Source organism: Silene latifolia, chromosome 9, assembly GCF_048544455.1.
Source record: "Silene latifolia isolate original U9 population chromosome 9, ASM4854445v1, whole genome shotgun sequence".
Classification (NCBI taxonomy): Eukaryota; Viridiplantae; Streptophyta; class Magnoliopsida; order Caryophyllales; family Caryophyllaceae; genus Silene; species Silene latifolia.
Genome location: NC_133534.1, coordinates 1,888,985 through 1,907,086, shown reverse-complemented (window position 1 = coordinate 1,907,086; position 18,102 = coordinate 1,888,985). Strand labels below are relative to the sequence as shown.

At 38.2% G+C, this 18,102-nt stretch overlaps 2 protein-coding genes across 2 annotated transcripts; one reads left to right on the top strand and one right to left on the bottom strand.

Annotated features, from left to right (window-relative positions):
- Positions 1-6,326: 6,326 nt before the first annotated feature.
- On the top strand, positions 6,327-8,127 carry LOC141599938 (uncharacterized). Its single transcript, XM_074420077.1, has 4 exons — positions 6,327-6,616; positions 6,714-6,832; positions 7,287-7,574; positions 7,712-8,127. Exons 1-4 carry the CDS (start codon positions 6,327-6,329, stop codon positions 7,948-7,950), a joined length of 936 nt encoding a protein of 311 aa, XP_074276178.1. The 3' UTR covers positions 7,951-8,127.
- A 5,052-nt stretch (positions 8,128-13,179) lies between these two features.
- LOC141602329 (uncharacterized) lies at positions 13,180-14,595 on the bottom strand. Its single transcript, XM_074422629.1, has 3 exons — positions 14,294-14,595; positions 13,694-13,827; positions 13,180-13,512 (listed from the first exon to the last, which is right to left on the bottom strand). The coding sequence occupies exons 1-3, from the start codon at positions 14,556-14,558 to the stop codon at positions 13,414-13,416; spliced, it is 498 nt and encodes a 165-aa protein (XP_074278730.1). The 5' UTR covers positions 14,559-14,595; the 3' UTR covers positions 13,180-13,413.
- Positions 14,596-18,102: the final 3,507 nt, after the last annotated feature.

Below are 18,102 nucleotides of genomic sequence, written 5' to 3'. Positions count from 1 at the left end.
CCCGAATTGAGAATATTGAGAGCTCCACGAATAACATCATCCTTAACAATAGCCCAATACTTCTGGTAAAAGGCCGCAGGAATCCCATCAGGACCCGGAGATTTTAGGGGTCCCAATTGAAAAGCAGCTTGACGAACTTCATTTTTCGAGTATAAACGGCCCAACTTGGCTCTCTCCTCCATACCCACTTTACGCTTAAGATTATCAAATAAATAACCGTAATTATTTATGTAATCTTCAAAACACTCAGGCTCAGCATCAGACTTAAAGATATTAGAGAAGTAGGTATTGAACAAGCCACCAATCTCCTTCATATCAAAAGTCCATTCATTAGTCTCCTTCTTAATACCCAAAATAAGGTTAGCACCAGATCGTCCTTTAACCCAATTGAAAAAATATTTGGTGCACGTGTCACCCTCACAATTCCATTTCAATTTTGCACGTTGACGCCAATAAGTGCCCGCGGCAATAGAGAATTCCATAAGCTTTTTATGACATGACTCATAGTTAATAGTGTCACCACCATTCTCAATATCCAGAAGATAGGACTCCAAGTCTTGATCAAATGCACTCCACTTAAGACCCCATTCATCTTTTTTGTTACAAGCCCAGACTCTGAAAGCATTGTTAATGCGACGTAATTTTGATAAAAGAACATGAGAAGCATCACCATTATCTGTCCTTCCCCAGTAATCTTTAACCAGGCCACTACATTCAGCATGGTCAAAACACCAAGTCTCAAGTCTGTAACTTTTCTTCTTGGTATGGAGAATCATATTTGTATCAAGGATAATGGGTGCATGATCCGAAATTTGAATAGGCAGGTGTTTAATAAAAGTATTAGGGAAAAGAGAGAGCCAATCATTAGAAGCAAAACCCTTATCAAGTCTTTCATAAATTCGATAAGGATTATCCCTATTATTACACCAAGTGAATCTAGGTCCCTTGAAGGGAATATCCATCAGACAATGTAAATTCTTCCAGTAGGAAAATAAGTTTGCCCCTCTAATTAATTTATCACTACCACCTAACTTATCAGACGAGAATTCAACTTGGTTGAAGTCACCAAACAACAAGAAAGGTTTGTCGAAGGAGTTAAGATGACAAGTGAAAGATTCCCATACAGCGCCCCGCTTTGAATGATCAGGTTCACCGTAAACGCAACACAGATACCACAAACTACCTTTACATTGATTAACCAAGAGGATAATAAGATTGCGGCTGGAAAAGACACATTCTATTTTACAACTACTTTTCCATCCAACCCACAACCCCCCTTTAGACCATCAGCATCATACCCGGCAGACTCGAGAAAACCCATAGGGCGCAAAAGAACATCAACTGATCGTACATCACACTTAGTTTCAGAAAGGAAGACAAAGTCTAAATTATTATGCAACGACCTACAAATTGCTCTAATTTTAGGGATTGAAGGGGCAAGTGGATCATTAAGACCCCTACAATTCCAGGCCAACCCTTTCATGAAGACAAGTAGAGTTGAGACCACCGCATCCAGGCCACCCAACAGCAACAGCAGAGCCCAACCTCGACTTCACCCTACCAAGCACATCTCATACGGAAACCCTTCAACCATAAAATGACACCAAAGCAAGACCACCACCTCCGGGTCAAAAAAACCAACCGCATCACCCAAGACTAGCCGCACACAACGCAAGAAAAACCCCATCATCCAGACTCCTCAATCCGAAAAGACAAACAAAGACCCAACAAACACCAGACGATCCCAGTAAACGGCAGGAGCCATTTACACCAAACCTGCTACACAAAACTACCTCAGACAACTCGACAACACAAATGGCACAAAACCATCAAAGACCCACCAAAAGACACCAAGATGGATCAAACCACTACAAAACAACCCAAATCACCAAGGGACACCTCCCAGGACCACCGCCAAACTAACAAACAAACAGACTTAACGGTAACAAACCAGGTTGAAACCAAATTAAAACAAACCAGAGGGCACAACAGGTGGGGGAAATGGGGGGATCACCGTGTCGGACCCAAAAAACCACTAAGGACAAAGCGACTATTTGACGGATGAGCACAACAGTGGGGAAATGGGGGATCACCGTGTCGGACCCAAAAGGCCGCCACTAAGGACAAAGACGCAGACGGATGAGATAACTCATCGACAAAAACCAGAAACTTAAGGCAAGGCAAACAACCCAGGGTGGGGGAATGGGGGATCACCCTCGATTGAAAGCGACAACGGCGGTGACAGGACAAGGTACCGACGGGACTGGAACGACTAGAAGGGAACAACACCCAGACAGTCGAAACAATAGAGCACACAAAACCAAAACCGAGACTAAAAGACAGCTTCAACCATGAAGCGGACAACGGGACAAGAACCCGGCACCAAGAGAGGCAGCAGCAGGCCGGACCGAAGGACCAAGCAGGCGGGTCACAAATCAAATCAGAGGAGGAGAGATTCAGGGGTACCGGAAATAAAAGGGAACCACCGAACACCGGAGATGGGACAGAACAGGCACATCTCAGGCGACGGAGCACGGCGAGAGTGGCGGCATTTAGCAAAGACATCGAAAGCGAAGGAGAAAGGGTAGAAAAGGTTTAAAGGGTATGAGATGTTTCGAATCGCCGGGGATAGGCAAAGGGACGGACCCATCCCCGGCGATTGGGTAGGGGAAGACGGAGGGCGGCCGGCTTGGGTGGTGGAGACGGCGGAGCAGTGAGACAAAGTTAGGGTTTGCTTTTGTTAATTTTTGGGGGAAAGCAGCTCACGGGAGGACGAGAGTTTTTTGTTGCGTTCTTTGACAACGGTTAATGCATCACAGTTTATAAAAGGATGGGAATTAGTAATTAGCTAGGTGATCGCAATTCACAATGCTAAGAGTAAGTCTTGTTTAAGACGGCCACTTTCGTCTTAAACTTAAGACGGGTTAAATACTACCACATAGTGGTAATAAAGATAAGATTTTTGGCATTTTTTATGCAACTTGCTATGTGATTTTGGTATGTATTTGACTCGTTTTAAACTTAAAACGAGTGTCCGTCTTGAGAATTTGTGCAATGCTAAAGGCTAAAGCTTAAAGATACAAATTTTAAAGCTGAATTTATGATTGTTACAATTCATTTGAACATGGGATTTTTGTTGAACTTAAAGCTGATTAACTCTAGGGCCCAGGCCCAGGTCACTAAAGAGTTTATAACTTTGAATGATTTTTGATCCAAAACAAGTCCACAAGTTCATAAAGTAGATCCGGTAAATGGGTCAACCAGACCGGGTTTGAATCGAGTTATTTTCGCTTTTGCAAGAACTCTGGTCAGATTAGGTTATTTCCTGGTCAATTTTTATCAAGTTTTTTAGATATATAATAGTCACATTGCAATAATAAATATTTGGGTCGAGTCATTGATTTGAGTTAATTCAGATACCGGTCAAGTTCAGGTATTCACTTCAGGTTATTTTGTCGGGCCAGGTCAATTTCGCTAACCTAGTCCCATGTCATGACCTAAAGATACATATAGAGTTTGAATGATATTTTTGTTAAAACTCTAGGGCCATGAGGCATGACCCATGCCATGTACTAAAGATACGTACACCGAGTATTTGCCTATGCCTTCCAAATGAGTTATGAACTCATGATGGTACGAGTCGGGTTAGTTCGAGACAACACAAATAGAATGACAAATCGGGTAATTGTGATTGGTTTGCAAAACTATTGAATTACTCTATCCATTTTAATCATTTGTTTGCAAAACTATTAAATTACTCTATCCATCTTAAGCATTTGTTTGCATCGCTTATTATTTTATTTACTAGCATAACGTCAATTAGAATTTCTTATATACAACCAAACAACCGAGAATTAAACTAAATGTTCATGAATATCAAATTGATTAACTTGTTTATGTAGATGCCGGCTAGTTTAGTTGTAAAGTCCTGAAGGATAGTGCTCATAAGTCGTGACCTTGTTCAATTCCCGTCAATATCAAAACCGTCATTATACCTCCCCTTTACATTATAGAAATAAAAACTGTTTACACCTTAATCTTTGGCCGCGAAAGGATGACTTTAATTATTAGGAGAATAATTATATTAGATAAGAGTATATTATGATACCCATAATATACAATATGGTTCTTTTATCCTAATATAACAATATTTTCTAATAGTAGTTTGTACCCAAAAAAATACCATAATTATGTTCTAATTATTTAATTTATTATTATTATTTAAAAATTAAATTAGAAACATATAATAAGGATAAGTTCCCTATTATCCAGCAACTAGTTAGCTGTTTGATTGACTTAATTTATGCAATTTCACATTCATAAATTTGAAATATCTTTGAATAATTAGAGCAACGTTACCATTTATTTAGTACTTGCCATTTTAATAAAATACCGTATTAATTTCCTTTTTTATTTTTAAATCAATATATAAACACGCTTTTTCATCAACCATCAACCATTTCTTTCAAAATCGGATTTTTATAGACAATAAGTCACATACTCGAATCCCCTTTTCTTAAAATCTTATTCATACCTTAAACAAAGACGAAGACGACAACGACAACAACATGCGTAAAATGTTTAGCAAACTCTTTAAACGTTTTCGAAGAAACGATACGGTTTCTAAAGCTTCGTCGACGAGCATACAAGTTTATCATTTGCGTTCATCATTGAAGGATCACTTGGCTGCTACTAAAATTCAGTTAGCTTTTCGACGATATAAGGTTAGTTTCGTCATTTTTTCCTTCACTACTTAAAATCTCGGTGTCTTAGATATGAAATTAGTTTTAAACACGTGCAAAATTGCACGGGTATGTATTTGGGCCGGTATTAATGTTTTTTTATGTAATTTTCTTTTTTTGCAATTTTATTGTAATTATTATCTAATTGGTCTAAATCAGCGATTAAATTGCACGGGTATGTATTTGAGCCGGTATTAATTTTTTTTTTTTTTTTTTTTTGCATTTCTATTTTAATTATCTAGTTGGTCTAAATTAATTTCGTTTATTCCAAATGTAAAATTATTTCATAGGAGTAGTATTTTTGCTAAGACGGAAATTGTCGCATGTTTGTATTGGCGGACGATTTGAAGAAATTAATTCTTTGCACACTAACGGGTCCCACCATAAATGACGTGGCGCATTATGCATTCAACATTGTCTTCTGGATTAATAAAGATAAGATTGTTATTGTGTCAAAAATTTAATCAATTAAGTAACGGGTAATTCGTAAAATAAGAAGTGCATGTCAGTTTAGTGAACGATTTTACTTTATTCCAAGTACGTGTGGAAATGATGTATTTTTTCCGTGAGTCTATAGTAAGACAGTTTTACGCATGAGAAAATAATCGCAAAACGTAATTGTTATATTTTCATTGAATTGGTACGGTATTTGATCCTAATTAATTAAACTAAGTGATTAATATTATTGTAGAAACGTTATAGCACAAAGATTAGAGACTCTTGCGGGATTAATGCCGGTAGCATGCCGGTGGAACGTATGACGGCTAGTATTACGCCGGCAATCTCTGTTTCATCAACTTCATCGTCGAACAATTTGAAGTCCGATATTCCTTCTGCTCATCAAGGCCATTCGGTAAGTTTTGACTAGACGATTTACAATAAGTCAGTAAGGCCCTACTCTTTTGGACTTAACGTTTTTGAACTTTTCCAAACCGAACTTGCAGGATTTTAAACTTTTCTGAACTGAACTTATAAATATTGAACTGAATTTAAAGGGATTGACTTAAGATATTGACTACTAAAAATGCTTTCTTGAGGTTATGGTAGGAGCGTAATTATTCATAAATTTTCCTATTTTCACCCCATTTGCTTTATGGAGATCAAAGTTTCCGAACTTTAACCGTAAATAAGTTGGAGAATAAAAACTATTTATTTATAAAAGTAAAACATTTACGATTAATATCAAGACATCTTTTAAGAAAAAAAAAATCGAAAAAAAAAGTAACATATAGATGTCGAAAAAGACGGTCAAAGGTATAACTTGGAGACTGCAATAAAGCAAATGGGGCGAAAATAGAAAAATGGAGAGAGTAATACTTATGTGGAATCGCCTTATAATTGGTACGACCGTAATTGACATTCATAAATTTCAATGAAACATCTATATATATTTATTCAATCGATTTCCTTTAGACAGACAATTTTGGTCTAAAAGATTAAGACAGAATTTTGTAACCATTTGACAGCCAAATTTGACAACTTCTGGTCATTATGGTTACATTTAACCATAAAATAGTCACAAAATCCCGTCTTATTGTTTCAGACCAATTACCAAAATGGCCGTCTAAATCCCGCGTTCATATAATGCAGCCAGGCCGCCATGCACCAATTTTACGGCATTTCACCCTTAGGAGGTTGCTTAGAGTTCAAGCTACTATACTCCGGTATTTGAGTTCAATGATCCGAATAAACCCGACCCAGAAGGCAAATCTTGATCTGCATTTGAATCCGCCAAATAATACAGTACCCGTAGACAATTGGAAGCTTCATTTGGAGCCTAAATCAAGAAATCGGACTCTCCAATCGCGTCTTCAACATGTTTCGATCTTAGACTGTTATGGTCTATGCTCTTCAACACCTCATTTTACGTCAAGGTATGTAATTCCGTGTTTAGATGTATATGAAGCCATAAGAGCAATTTTGATGCTGACAAAACGATATTATTCTGAGTAAAATATTGTTTTTTTATAGCGAATCGAGTTCTGAAGATCCTGATCTGGTCCCAGTTTTCCTTAATGTCTACGATATAACACCCGTCAATGCTTGCTTATACTGGCTAGGACTTGGTGTTCATCATTCTGGTGTTCAAGGTAATTTAATAAATGCGCAGTATTTATAGCATTTTTTACTTTTTTTAGTGTGTATTATTTTTCATTCTATATTATATCGTAATTTTTCATAATTCAACTCATTATATTTTGATATGAGTAAAAAATTAAACTGCAAAACTAATAAAAAAAGTTGATTATATCATAAAATCTGTATTTTAATGATTTTTTATCATAAATTTAATGATTAGTAATTTGATGATTTTTTATGAGTATATCATAAAATCTATATTTTAATGATACCACTTTTATTTTATTTTGATTATAATATTATAATTTAGAATTTAATGAAAAAAATATACTTTAAAGAAAAGACAGTACTTTAAAGTCTTTAATGCAAAAAAAATTGCTTATTCAGACGACCCAACTTGAAATGACCCGAATTATCTGTTTGTCTAATTGTACTTTCGGGTTTCGGCTATAATAATCAATGCAGTATATGGAGTAGAGTACGCATTTGGCACAGACATGGAAGGAACACCCCAAGTATTCAAGATGGAGCCTAAAAATTGCGAGGGACTTAAGTTCAGAAAAGGAATTCTTGTCGGGTTTTCGAGATTACGAGCCAAGGAAGCCAAAAATATGATTATTGATTTAGCAGAGCAGTTTCAACGTAAAAATTATCATTTAATTACCAACAATTGCAATCACTTTAGCACACAAGCTTGTCTTAAGCTTACTGCCAATTCAATCCCTCCTTGGGTCAATCGTCTTGCGAGAATTGGTAATACAATAAGTTCCTCTGTCCCATTTATTTGTTTTTTTTTTTTGACAGCTGGAAAGAAAGAGTGTTTTTTTTTTTTTTTTTTTTGTTAAATGAGACATTTGCTAGTTTGTGACATTGTGTATGTTCTTATGCAGGGTCTCTATTTGTAAAATCAGGAAGTTGGTGTCGAAATAAAATACTCGCGGGTAATTGCAAGGGCAAAGACGCGGCATCAAATAAAAACATGAAAGTTTTGAGTCGCTTAATGAAGTTTAAGGGTTCAATTAGCTCGTCGTCATCTTCTTCTTCTTCTTCTTCTTTCTCACCGGTTTTTTCTGAAGTTACTTTTACTGGTAAGAGTAGTCGTTGGAAGAAATCAGTCGCACCATTGTGATATTCTCGAGTTTTATTGTAGTACGCTACTTAAACCCAGTTAGAAGTATGCGTTTATGCGACATGGGTGGATGTTCAAGCGTCAAACGTGACTTTTTGTATGGAAAATAGTCAAATGAGGTCAATCAAGTCCTGTATGAAGTGTTAGAGTAACATAGTTGGTGAAACCGATCATTTTCTACAACCTGGTTGTACACAAGTTCTATAAAAACAATTTTGTCCTAGTAGTTCAAACGTTCCAATTCAGAAGTGATACTCGTATACTTAAAATACGAGTATCACTACGGATTAATATTTAAAATATATACGAAATACACAAAACTGGCACTGGCACTGTGTGACGATCCGTACACTTCGAACCCTTAGATTTATTTATGCTTATGTAATTTCATTTCCCTTGTACATTTGTAGTAAGTATTTTCTTAGTAGTTTTAGAATAGGTTTCCATAAATAGGTATATCGCTATTCTACACTAAACTTGTAAATTCAATGTCTCCTGCTACCAGGATGTAATAATCAAATTTCCCTCTTTAGGGAGTACTAGTGAATGAAAATCTGCTTTCTACCTTGTGCCTTCGTATTGCTTGTTGTTGCTTTGTTGTGAACGACTTTTAGCCTTCACTTTTCTAACAAGCCGTGTTTGTGGGATCGACACTAGGATCCCGACTCACACACCCGAGACCGATTACGAACGCCTAGTGCTTGACAAACACTAGTGCTTGACGCTCTCGTTGCAATATTGTCGAGTGTTGCCGAGACCCGAGTATCGTGCTAGTGAGCGATCCTTCACTAGTACGAAGAGCCTTGTCGCTTGCATCTTGCCTTGACTCGGGCAAGGGTGCGCGCCACGGTTCGGCTAAAGTACCGGACCGTGACATTTGGTATCAGAGCCCGGTCTTCGGACGGGCGTCTGCAAGCCGCATTTGTTCATCGAGATCGAGAAAATGGGCGAAACAATCGAGGACCGAGTGGATGCCTTAGAGGACGCAATCGACGTCAAGCTTATTCCCAAACTCGAGGGCATCGTTATGCGGATGGCTGCGAGCCTCGAGGAGTTGCAAAAGACGGTTTGCGAACTCGAGACGAAGGTGGACGGGTTGAACACCCGCATCCAAGCGATCAGTGGTGCGATCCCCGATGATCGGGAAGAAGAGATCTATCATCTGCATCGAAAGGTCGAGATGTTAGAGAACACTTGCGCCACGCTCGTGAAAGCGGTGGCCAATGACGGGAAATCTGTGGGGAGCCATAAGGTGAAGGCACCTCCACCTCGTCCCTACGATGGGGCGAGGGATTCGAAAGCGGTCGATAACTTTATCTTCGATATGGAGCAATACTTCCGAGTAAGTGGGCTTGACGAAGACGCGGAAGTTGTCACGGCAAGCATGTATCTAGTCGACGATGCCAAGATGTGGTGGAGGGCTAGGTACAAGGAAATCGATGCGGGCACGATTACGGTGACATCGTGGACCGACTTCAAGAGGATCTTGAAGGATCACTTCTACCCCGAGAACACGGAGTTTGTTGCTCGGAAGAAGTTGAAGGAAATCAAGCACACCAAATCAATCCGGGAATATGTGAGGGAATTCTCAGCGTGCATGCTCGAGATTACCGAAATATCCGGGACAGATAGGACATTCGAATTCATTGATGGGTTGAAGAGGTGGGCACAACAGGAGGTCATGAGGCAGAATCCCAAAACTCTGTCTTCGGCCATATCGGCCGCGGAGCGCCTGCTCGACTTTCACGGGGAGTGAGAGGCACCAAGAGTTGTGGCGCCAACGGGAATGCGGTGCAAAAGGCCACGAGTGGGTACAATGGACAAAGGCCACAAAATAGCGCCATTTCAGTTGGGAACAGTCGGTTCCGCTCGCAAGGAAGTCAAGCCCAATCGGCGAGCACTACTAACTCGCCCTCAAGCTCGTCTTCGAAGGCGGGAAACTCTACTGCTTCCACAACGAAGAGACTGTTCGCGTGTTTTGTGTGCAAGGGTCCTCACAAGATGGCCGATTGTCCGAACAAAGCGGAGTTCAATGCCATGTTCAAGAAGATGCCGAAAGGGGCTCAAGAACGTCTTGATGGGGCGTTGGCCGACTATCACCAAGAGTGTAACGAAGACTCGAGTGATGGTGAAGACCAACCACGGATGGGCTCACTTCAAAGGATCAGCGCGATGGGGAAGTACGAAGATTCCTCCGCCAAGAAATACAACGGGCTCATGTACGTGGACTTGATGGTGAATGGGAAGCAAGCACGAGCCTTGATCGACTCGGGCGCCTCCCACAACTTTGTTACGAAAGAGGAAGCTGATCGGTTGGGGCTAGTTCTGCGGGATGCTAACAGCTGCCTGAAGCTGGTCAATGGGAAAATGAGACGCGTCCAAGGAGTGGCTAAGAAGGTCGCGGTCCAAGTGTGTGAGTGGGCAGGGGAGCTCGACTTCACCACCGTTCCGCTGGACGACTTCAAGTTAGTACTCGGGATGCAGTTCTTTCAGAAAGCATTGGTAGTATTGAAACCGAGTGACGGATCGATGCTACTAATGGGGTCTATCGTAGTGGAGACGGTAGACGGGGATGAAGACAAGGGGCAGCATCGAATTTCGGCTATGAGGGTGATACCGACGCCGAAACAAAGGATGTGACCTTGGAGAATGCCTAAAGATTCGGGGGAGCCGAGGGCGAACAAGACCCAGGCTAACTACGCTGCTAAGTGGCCTGGGGGACGAAAGAAGAGTCTACCTCCTCACCGAGGAGTAGACAATGAGGGCCGAGATGCCCAAAGATTTAGGCCTCGTACCATCAGGGGGCCGCGTCGATATGCTGAATCGACGTCCTGGTTTGCGGGTCAGTCGACCCAAGAGAGAAGGCCTCGTACTATCAGGGGGCCGCGCCGAGATGCTGATTCGGCGTCCTGGAGAACTCACTTACCCTTGAATGCAGGTACTGAAGTGGTGATGGACAAGGTGAAGGTGCGATGGAGTGAGCACCTTGAACGATCTCGTAAAATTTCCGCTCGAGCAACAAGGACTTGGACTTTCCAGAATGATCAGAGGCGAGTGATAAACTTGGAGGACATGATGTTCGGGAGTCTCGCCGTCAAGGAAATGCACACTATTCTTGAAGGGACGATGAATCCGATCATGGTGTGGACCGAGAAGTATCTACAAGCCGGACTCAAGAGAAAGCCAGATCTCAATGCAGCATGGACGGCCACAGCTCACCGAGGATGTCTCACTGAAGCGCCGTTCGAGATTTTTGTGTTGCCGAGGGCGGCAACAGATTAGGTGGGGGAGAGTGTGACGATCCGCACACTTCGAACCCTTAGATTTATTTATGCTTATGTAATTTCATTTCCCTTGTACATTTGTAGTAAGTATTTTCTTAGTAGTTTTAGAATAGGTTTCCATAAATAGGTATATCGCTATTCTACACTAAACTTGTAAATTCAATGTCTCCTGCTACCAGGATGTAATAATCAAATTTCCCTCTTTAGGGAGTACTAGTGAATGAAAATCTGCTTCCTACCTTGTGCCTTCGTATTGCTTGTTGTTGCTGATGGGGCATATTCTGCACCCGTTGACTGAGTCAACATATTGACCAAGGTCAAAGACAAAAGACAGCAAGTCAACGTATCGACAAATTTAGTCGATGCGACCTATCGGCTGTCACTTGGGTCCCGCTAGACAACTAGCCACCGGGATACATATCCGTACTCATATCCAAGACCCTCGGCCCCGCACATGGGTCCATCGGCCGAGGGTAGAACGGTCTTTCCACCTGCTAGCCACTTGGCCACTTGGCCACTACGTGACAAAAGGTGAAAGTCTATAAATACTCCTCAACCCTCATTGAGGAAAGGATCCAAGAAATATAACCTAAACCACTCATAATCTGGTATAAACTCCCTTATTTCTCTACAATATACTTTGCCAAGTATCACACAACTTAATCCCTTTAAGTTTACTGACTTGAGCGTCGGAGTAAGTACGCTCGGTGCCAAGCCGAGCCCTCAGTTTGTTCATTGTTGCAGGAGAGGCCGAAAGGAAGAGTCAAGCAAAGTCATCATTCAATTAGCTCACGTGGTAACAACACTGCTCCGTAATCACACCCGGAACAGTTGCTTTGTTGTGAACGACTTTTAGCCTTCACTTTTCTAACAAGCCGTGTTTGTGGGATCGACACTAGGATCCCGACTCACACACCCGAGACCGATTACGAACGCCTAGTGCTTGACAAACACTAGTGCTTGACGCTCTCGTTGCAATATTGTCGAGTGTTGCCGAGACCCGAGTATCGTGCTAGTGAGCGATCCTTCACTAGTACGAAGAGCCTTGTCGCTTGCATCTTGCCTTGACTCGGGCAAGGGTGCGCGCCACGGTTCGGCTAAAGTACCGGACCGTGACACACTGGCACACCGGCCTTGTGGCCATACACTTTGATTGATGATTACTAAATGTCCCACCAATTTATTTTCTGGCCTTCCGTTCTCATGAATTAGCTGTAATTGTTTCCAGGAAACAATGTAAAGACGGTGCGACAAACGGGTCATTCATTTCGAATTCTAATCCGCCATAGTCATATTTAGGTATTGTTTACCTCGAGAGACTTTAAAGTCACTCTTAGAATTTGAGTTTCTTTTGTATTTTTATTTCACTTTAATTCAGTTTAATTCAGAAAATACAATTCGAAGTCCAATCTCGAGAGTAAATAAAGTCAACCTTAAGCTCTTGACAATTGAACATCTTTAAGACTTTAAATTTTATGTGATTTACATGTGTGAGGTGCTCCATAACTTTGGGCTCACATAATTAATGCAAGAATATTGTTTCTTGTTAAAAATTGACTTATACATGGGACACATCAATATTTCATTGTCTAAGATCTTTACTAAATTAAATGTCAAGGACTTATTTCTATTAAAATTTAGAAACTTAATTTAATTTATGTGCAGTGTCCGTTCAAAAATGTACGATAAGAGTAACTTAATTGGTAAGAGTTCTCTTACTCCAATCATGTAATTGAGGTTCGAATCTCTGCCACTAAATAATGCGGTCATTTGGCCGATTTCTTTATGTTACAACATTTTAATTTCTCGTGTGTACTCTTTAATTTATTTTTGAACCAAGTGCGTGATTTAAGACGGTTTTATACGTGAAACCAATTTATACGTATTTTCAGTGAAGTTTTTTATTATTCGTACAATACTAGTTAAAAATTTCATGGACAGTCGATAATACAATTTCAAACCGATCATGTTTCCGATCTTTTACGTCTTTCAAATTACACTTGTATTCTTGTATAACACTAGTACAGAATTATTCCTGAATTTTTTTGATTATTAACTATACAAAAATATTATTACTCTATCTTAATTGACAAGAAGATCAAAAATTAGAAACTAATTTTCCATTTACTGCCTTCTAATTAAGATTAAGCCATATTAATTCTCCCTTATCTTCTGAAAATTAGTTCACAGCTTCGGAGATACTCTTCAGGGACGGTCGCCATGTCTTTGATCTCGAGTTTGTGGATCCTGAATTTAGTCGTCTTTCCAGCTTCCAACTCTGCTTAAACAAAATCAATTCTCTTATTAGTTGTGCTAACAAAATGGTTAATAAATTTCAATGGTAAAAAAGTATTCTAATAATCACAAATTCTCAAGTAAGACAGTCTAATACGATATTTTATTTCTTTGAGACCGCTTCATTTTTTTCACTAGTAGTTCTAATTTTGAGACTTATTTACCTCATCATTTTTCTCTAATTTCACATTTTCTCGATTGATTTCTACTTCTTGACTCGTTTTAAGTTTATCGTCTGAACCCATCTCATTCATCTTTGCCTTAGCCAACTTTTTGGCTCTTAATATCTTCTTAACCTCTGCCACAACAAACAAAACCTCATAAGTTCAATATCTTAAATACGAACATTAAATAAACTAAGACCATCTTTTTATTTTTTTACGACAATAAACTTTTATAAATAAAATAAACTAATACAAACCACCTAATATAACCGAAGAAAAGGTACACGAAGTCGTAACTGAAGAGAAAATACGATTTTTCTTAAAAGGTGAATTAGACATCTTTTCTAATGCGTTACCTTAGGACACACGATAGTATGAAATCACACGTTAGGAAAACCGATACACGTACCTACCAAATAAGCTAATCAGCTAGCGTTTGAAATTTTCGAAATTTTTTAAAATTTTCAAAAAACATTGAGGTCCCCTTATAAAATTAACCTTTCGCCCCCACTAAATTTTTTCGTCCCGTTAACTTCAAATCCTGACTCCGCCACTAATCATGAAGTTCCCTGTTTGATCAAGTTATTTGAACCAACTAACCTTGAGAAGTAAGCAAGCGATAAGCGTGTCCAAGAACAAGCGTATCAGTAGACCGAAGCAGCTTAATTCGGGTATACCGGCCCGTCTTCTGATCACCGGTAAGACCCGACTCGTATCCCGGTAAAGGGATGATGAGAGCAACATAATGACCAGGATTCAACTTCATAACCTCATGGGCTTTGACAGGCCAATACATCCTCTCAATTTTACCATTTGGGTGTTGTACTACTAATGCTGCTGCATCTACTGCTTGACAATTCCCCATTTATTGTTTTTTTTTGTATGGAGAAATAAAAAGCAAGAAAAATTATACGAAATAATGTGTTTTAAGAAAGGAGGGAATTAAAGGTAGGGTGTGATATATCATATATAGAGTATTAGTGGTGGAGCCGGGTGGAGGCTAGTACGGACGGTCGTCCCATGCTAAGTTAAATAATAATGCCTTGAATTTAAGAATTGCAAATTTGTCACTTCAAATGACTATCACGAGTAGGGCAGAGCAAAAAATCCGATTATCCAAACTGATCCGATATCCGATCCGAATCTAATCCGAATGTTTGGATATCTGATCCGAAAGTTAAGTTTGGTTTGGATATCTCATCCGAAATCTTTGGTTTTGGTTTTGGTTTTGGTTTGGATATGGATATTAGAATTAAAACATTTGGATATCCAATCCGATCCGAAACTATAGTTTTCTAGTATAATTTCGAGAAAAATAAAATTTTATTTGATACAACAACTTAATTAATGTTTAAAATATTAGAGAAATATCTAGGTGGTACTTAAATTTTATGTCGAGAATATTGGAATAAGAATACTAAAAAAAATCATCATGTAAGACTATGAATATAATCGTGTTTCAAACTTAATTTTAAAGTAAATTCTAAAGTATGGATATCCGCATCCGATCCGATTATTTTGGATACCCGAACATTGGATATCCGAAACATTTGGTTTGGATATTGGATATCTAACTTCAGGATTTTTAATACGGATATCTGATCCGAACTAGCACTTTGGATCAAATACCCGATCCGTACTCTGCCCTAATCACGAGGGTCACTCTTTTTATCTCACCCTAGCACTCATGCATGTCATAATTTATGTATTCTGAAACCGAAATCTGTAATTCCTCAGTATCAATAAAATATCTCTCCCTTCTGTTAGTGGACGTAGCTATCACATCAATAGTGAACCACGTAAATCATTTTGTCTGTTTTACTTGTTTGTTCTTTTACGTTTTTATCTATCTTTCTCGCATCTGTTATAACATACTGAATAATAAAACAATTAAAGGTTTTACTTCAAATTTTCGAATTTTTTCTAATTTACTCTTATCACATTAGTAATTTGCTTTCTGCTGGAAATTTCCGCCCCCTTATATCTAAGTTTACTAATTACTAAAAACAAAAAAATAAAGCCATGAAAATAATTGGAAAGTAAATAAAGAGAGAATAATGATAAGAGGGAATTGAAGGGTGTGATATATGGAGTAGTCTTTGTCTTACAAGCTTGACAATTTTGGTTTGTAGTTATACACTTGTACTAAAATTATGACTATTCCTAGTTTCATACTCAACTAACAATTGGTCTCCCTTTTGACGGGTTACCATTTGTGACGGATATTTTGTGAGATAAAATGGTAACAAAATGAGTTAGTGGAGAAAGGAGACCACATGAATAGTGTTGCAGAGCGAGAAAAAGTGGGTACATTGTGAGGTAAAATGGTATCCGTCTTCAGCTTGTGACGAATATGTCATGTCTTCAATGAGAATTTGTGCTCAACTAATGTACTTCCTCCATTCAACTCCACTCTACCACTTTCCTTTTTCACGTTTGCCAAAGCGTGTTTTACGCGCTAAATATCGTTAGCTACGTATTTTCAAAAATTATAAAAGTTAGATATTTTTAATGTATTCGTAAAGACGAATAAAATAAGATCCCACATAAATATATTTCCACTTACGTATTGAGAGAAAATCGAAATTGAATACACAATTGTGAATAGTGTACAAAAATGAAATAGGTAAAGTGGAGTTGAATGGAGGAAGTATGTGTTTTATGGTCTGTACCAAAAGGAACAAATGTGTGAAAAGATTATCCGTGTTTACAAGTCTGCGAATGTTACGTTATAAAATTGACGGCAATTTTACTGTACGACAGTCTTAGTCCGTGTTTTTTGATTAAAAAGTGACCATTTTTTAGTTAATATGAGTTTTTCTAAAATGTGCCCTAAGGACACATGTTAATAGCCTTAATATGGTAAGATTAACTACATATTCTCATGAGATATTCAAGTATTAACTCATTGTTACCATAATTAGTGAGAATATATTGTTAATCTTACTATTTTAAGGTTATTAACATGTGCCCTTAGGACACATTTTAGAAAAACCCAGTTAATATAACCATTTAATAATAAATAGTGACCATATTTATCCTGTTGCACGTACAACTGTTGTACCACATAATTTGCATAAAATCAATTAGTAATTGGACGCATGCCAAAATTAATTGATTAGGCACAAGTTTGTGCACGTAAATTATTATTAGTAGTGTGTTAGGTCACCTTATATACATTTTTTGTATATAAGAGGGAGTATAAAATAGAACCGTATCCGAAAAAAACTACTCTGTATAAACTCAGATTAAAGTAAAAGTACTTGTAAAAAAAACCGTTGTACGGAGTATAATATTGACGAGTGATCTCGAAATCTCGAATCGACATAGATTTTGAGATTCATTAATGGTTGATACTTCACCCTTATAGCCCTATCGCCCCTATGTCATTACAACTTACAAGTATGACATTAAAGAGTTATACGGCCCACATAAATATGGGCTAGAAAAAAAGGTTTTCAAGGACCATTTGTTTCAAACAGTGTTTGGGCTGATAGTTAGATCCATACTTTATTTTGCAGTCACAAATAGGGGTGAGCAAGATTCGGTCCAAACCGGAAAAATGGAGTGGACCGGACCGGGACCGAAATTATTATTATATGATTTTTTTTTTCTAATAATATTATCTAAACAAATATTGTAGACCTACTTAATTCGGGCAAACGAGTTCGATCCAGATTTTTGGACCAAAAATTTTCTGATCCGGGATTTTTGTCGATTCCGGTTCCGGTTCGATTTTGGACCGATGCACAACCCTAGTCATAAACAAGTACTTATTTTTTCCATTTCAATCATTTGTTTATTTAAAGAATTCGTCATCATCATAAAATTATGCTATAGACAATAAATAAAATATGCAATACCGTTATTTGTGAACTTTTATGACAAAAGAACCACAAGGCTAAATATATTGTTGACGGAGTTTGAACCTAAGTTATGACTAAAAGTTCTCTGGATTTCACCATTTAAACTAGCTGGCATCTGCACGACTGCATCTAAGTATATTTTATTAGTAAAATTATGTCAATCTCGCATTTTTTTTCCATTTCTTCATTTATACATAGTATATATTTACCATTCTCATGTGCTGGTCATGTTAATATGCTCGTGTGTCGTTACAATTTTATCAGATTTTAGTCACAAGAAAATGGAATATTGTAATTAAAAAAAATAGTGGAGTTAAAAAAAAAAAAAAAAAAAAATCTTTTATGTTCAACAAATCATATAAGGTGTATAGGACCAAATTTACTCAAAGACAAGTCAACACATCTACATAAATAAATGGGTATATTTATGGACCGTCAATTAGGTAAGAATTCGTGTCTATAATCCAAAAGCGGACCACACAAATATACATGCATTCAACTAATTAAGAATAATTATATTATTTATTTAATTTAGTAATTAAT

What these genes read in the sequence shown, in the direction of transcription:
- LOC141599938 (XM_074420077.1), top strand. Translation starts at nt 6,327, where the DNA reads ATGCAGCCAGGCCGCCATGCACCAATTTTACGGCATTTCACCCTTAGG. An exon ending in ACACCTCATTTTACGTCAAG is followed by an intron (nt 6,617 to 6,713) that starts GTATGTAATTCC and finishes GTTTTTTTATAG; the next exon opens with CGAATCGAGTTCTGAAGATC. An exon ending in CAATCGTCTTGCGAGAATTG is followed by an intron (nt 7,575 to 7,711) that starts GTAATACAATAA and finishes GTTCTTATGCAG; the next exon opens with GGTCTCTATTTGTAAAATCA.
- LOC141602329 (XM_074422629.1), bottom strand. Translation starts at nt 14,558, where the DNA reads ATGGGGAATTGTCAAGCAGTAGATGCAGCAGCATTAGTAGTACAACAC. An exon ending in TCGCTTGCTTACTTCTCAAG is followed by an intron (nt 13,828 to 14,293) that starts GTTAGTTGGTTC and finishes TTGTTGTGGCAG; the next exon opens with AGGTTAAGAAGATATTAAGA. An exon ending in AATTAGAGAAAAATGATGAG is followed by an intron (nt 13,513 to 13,693) that starts GTAAATAAGTCT and finishes TTGTTTAAGCAG; the next exon opens with AGTTGGAAGCTGGAAAGACG.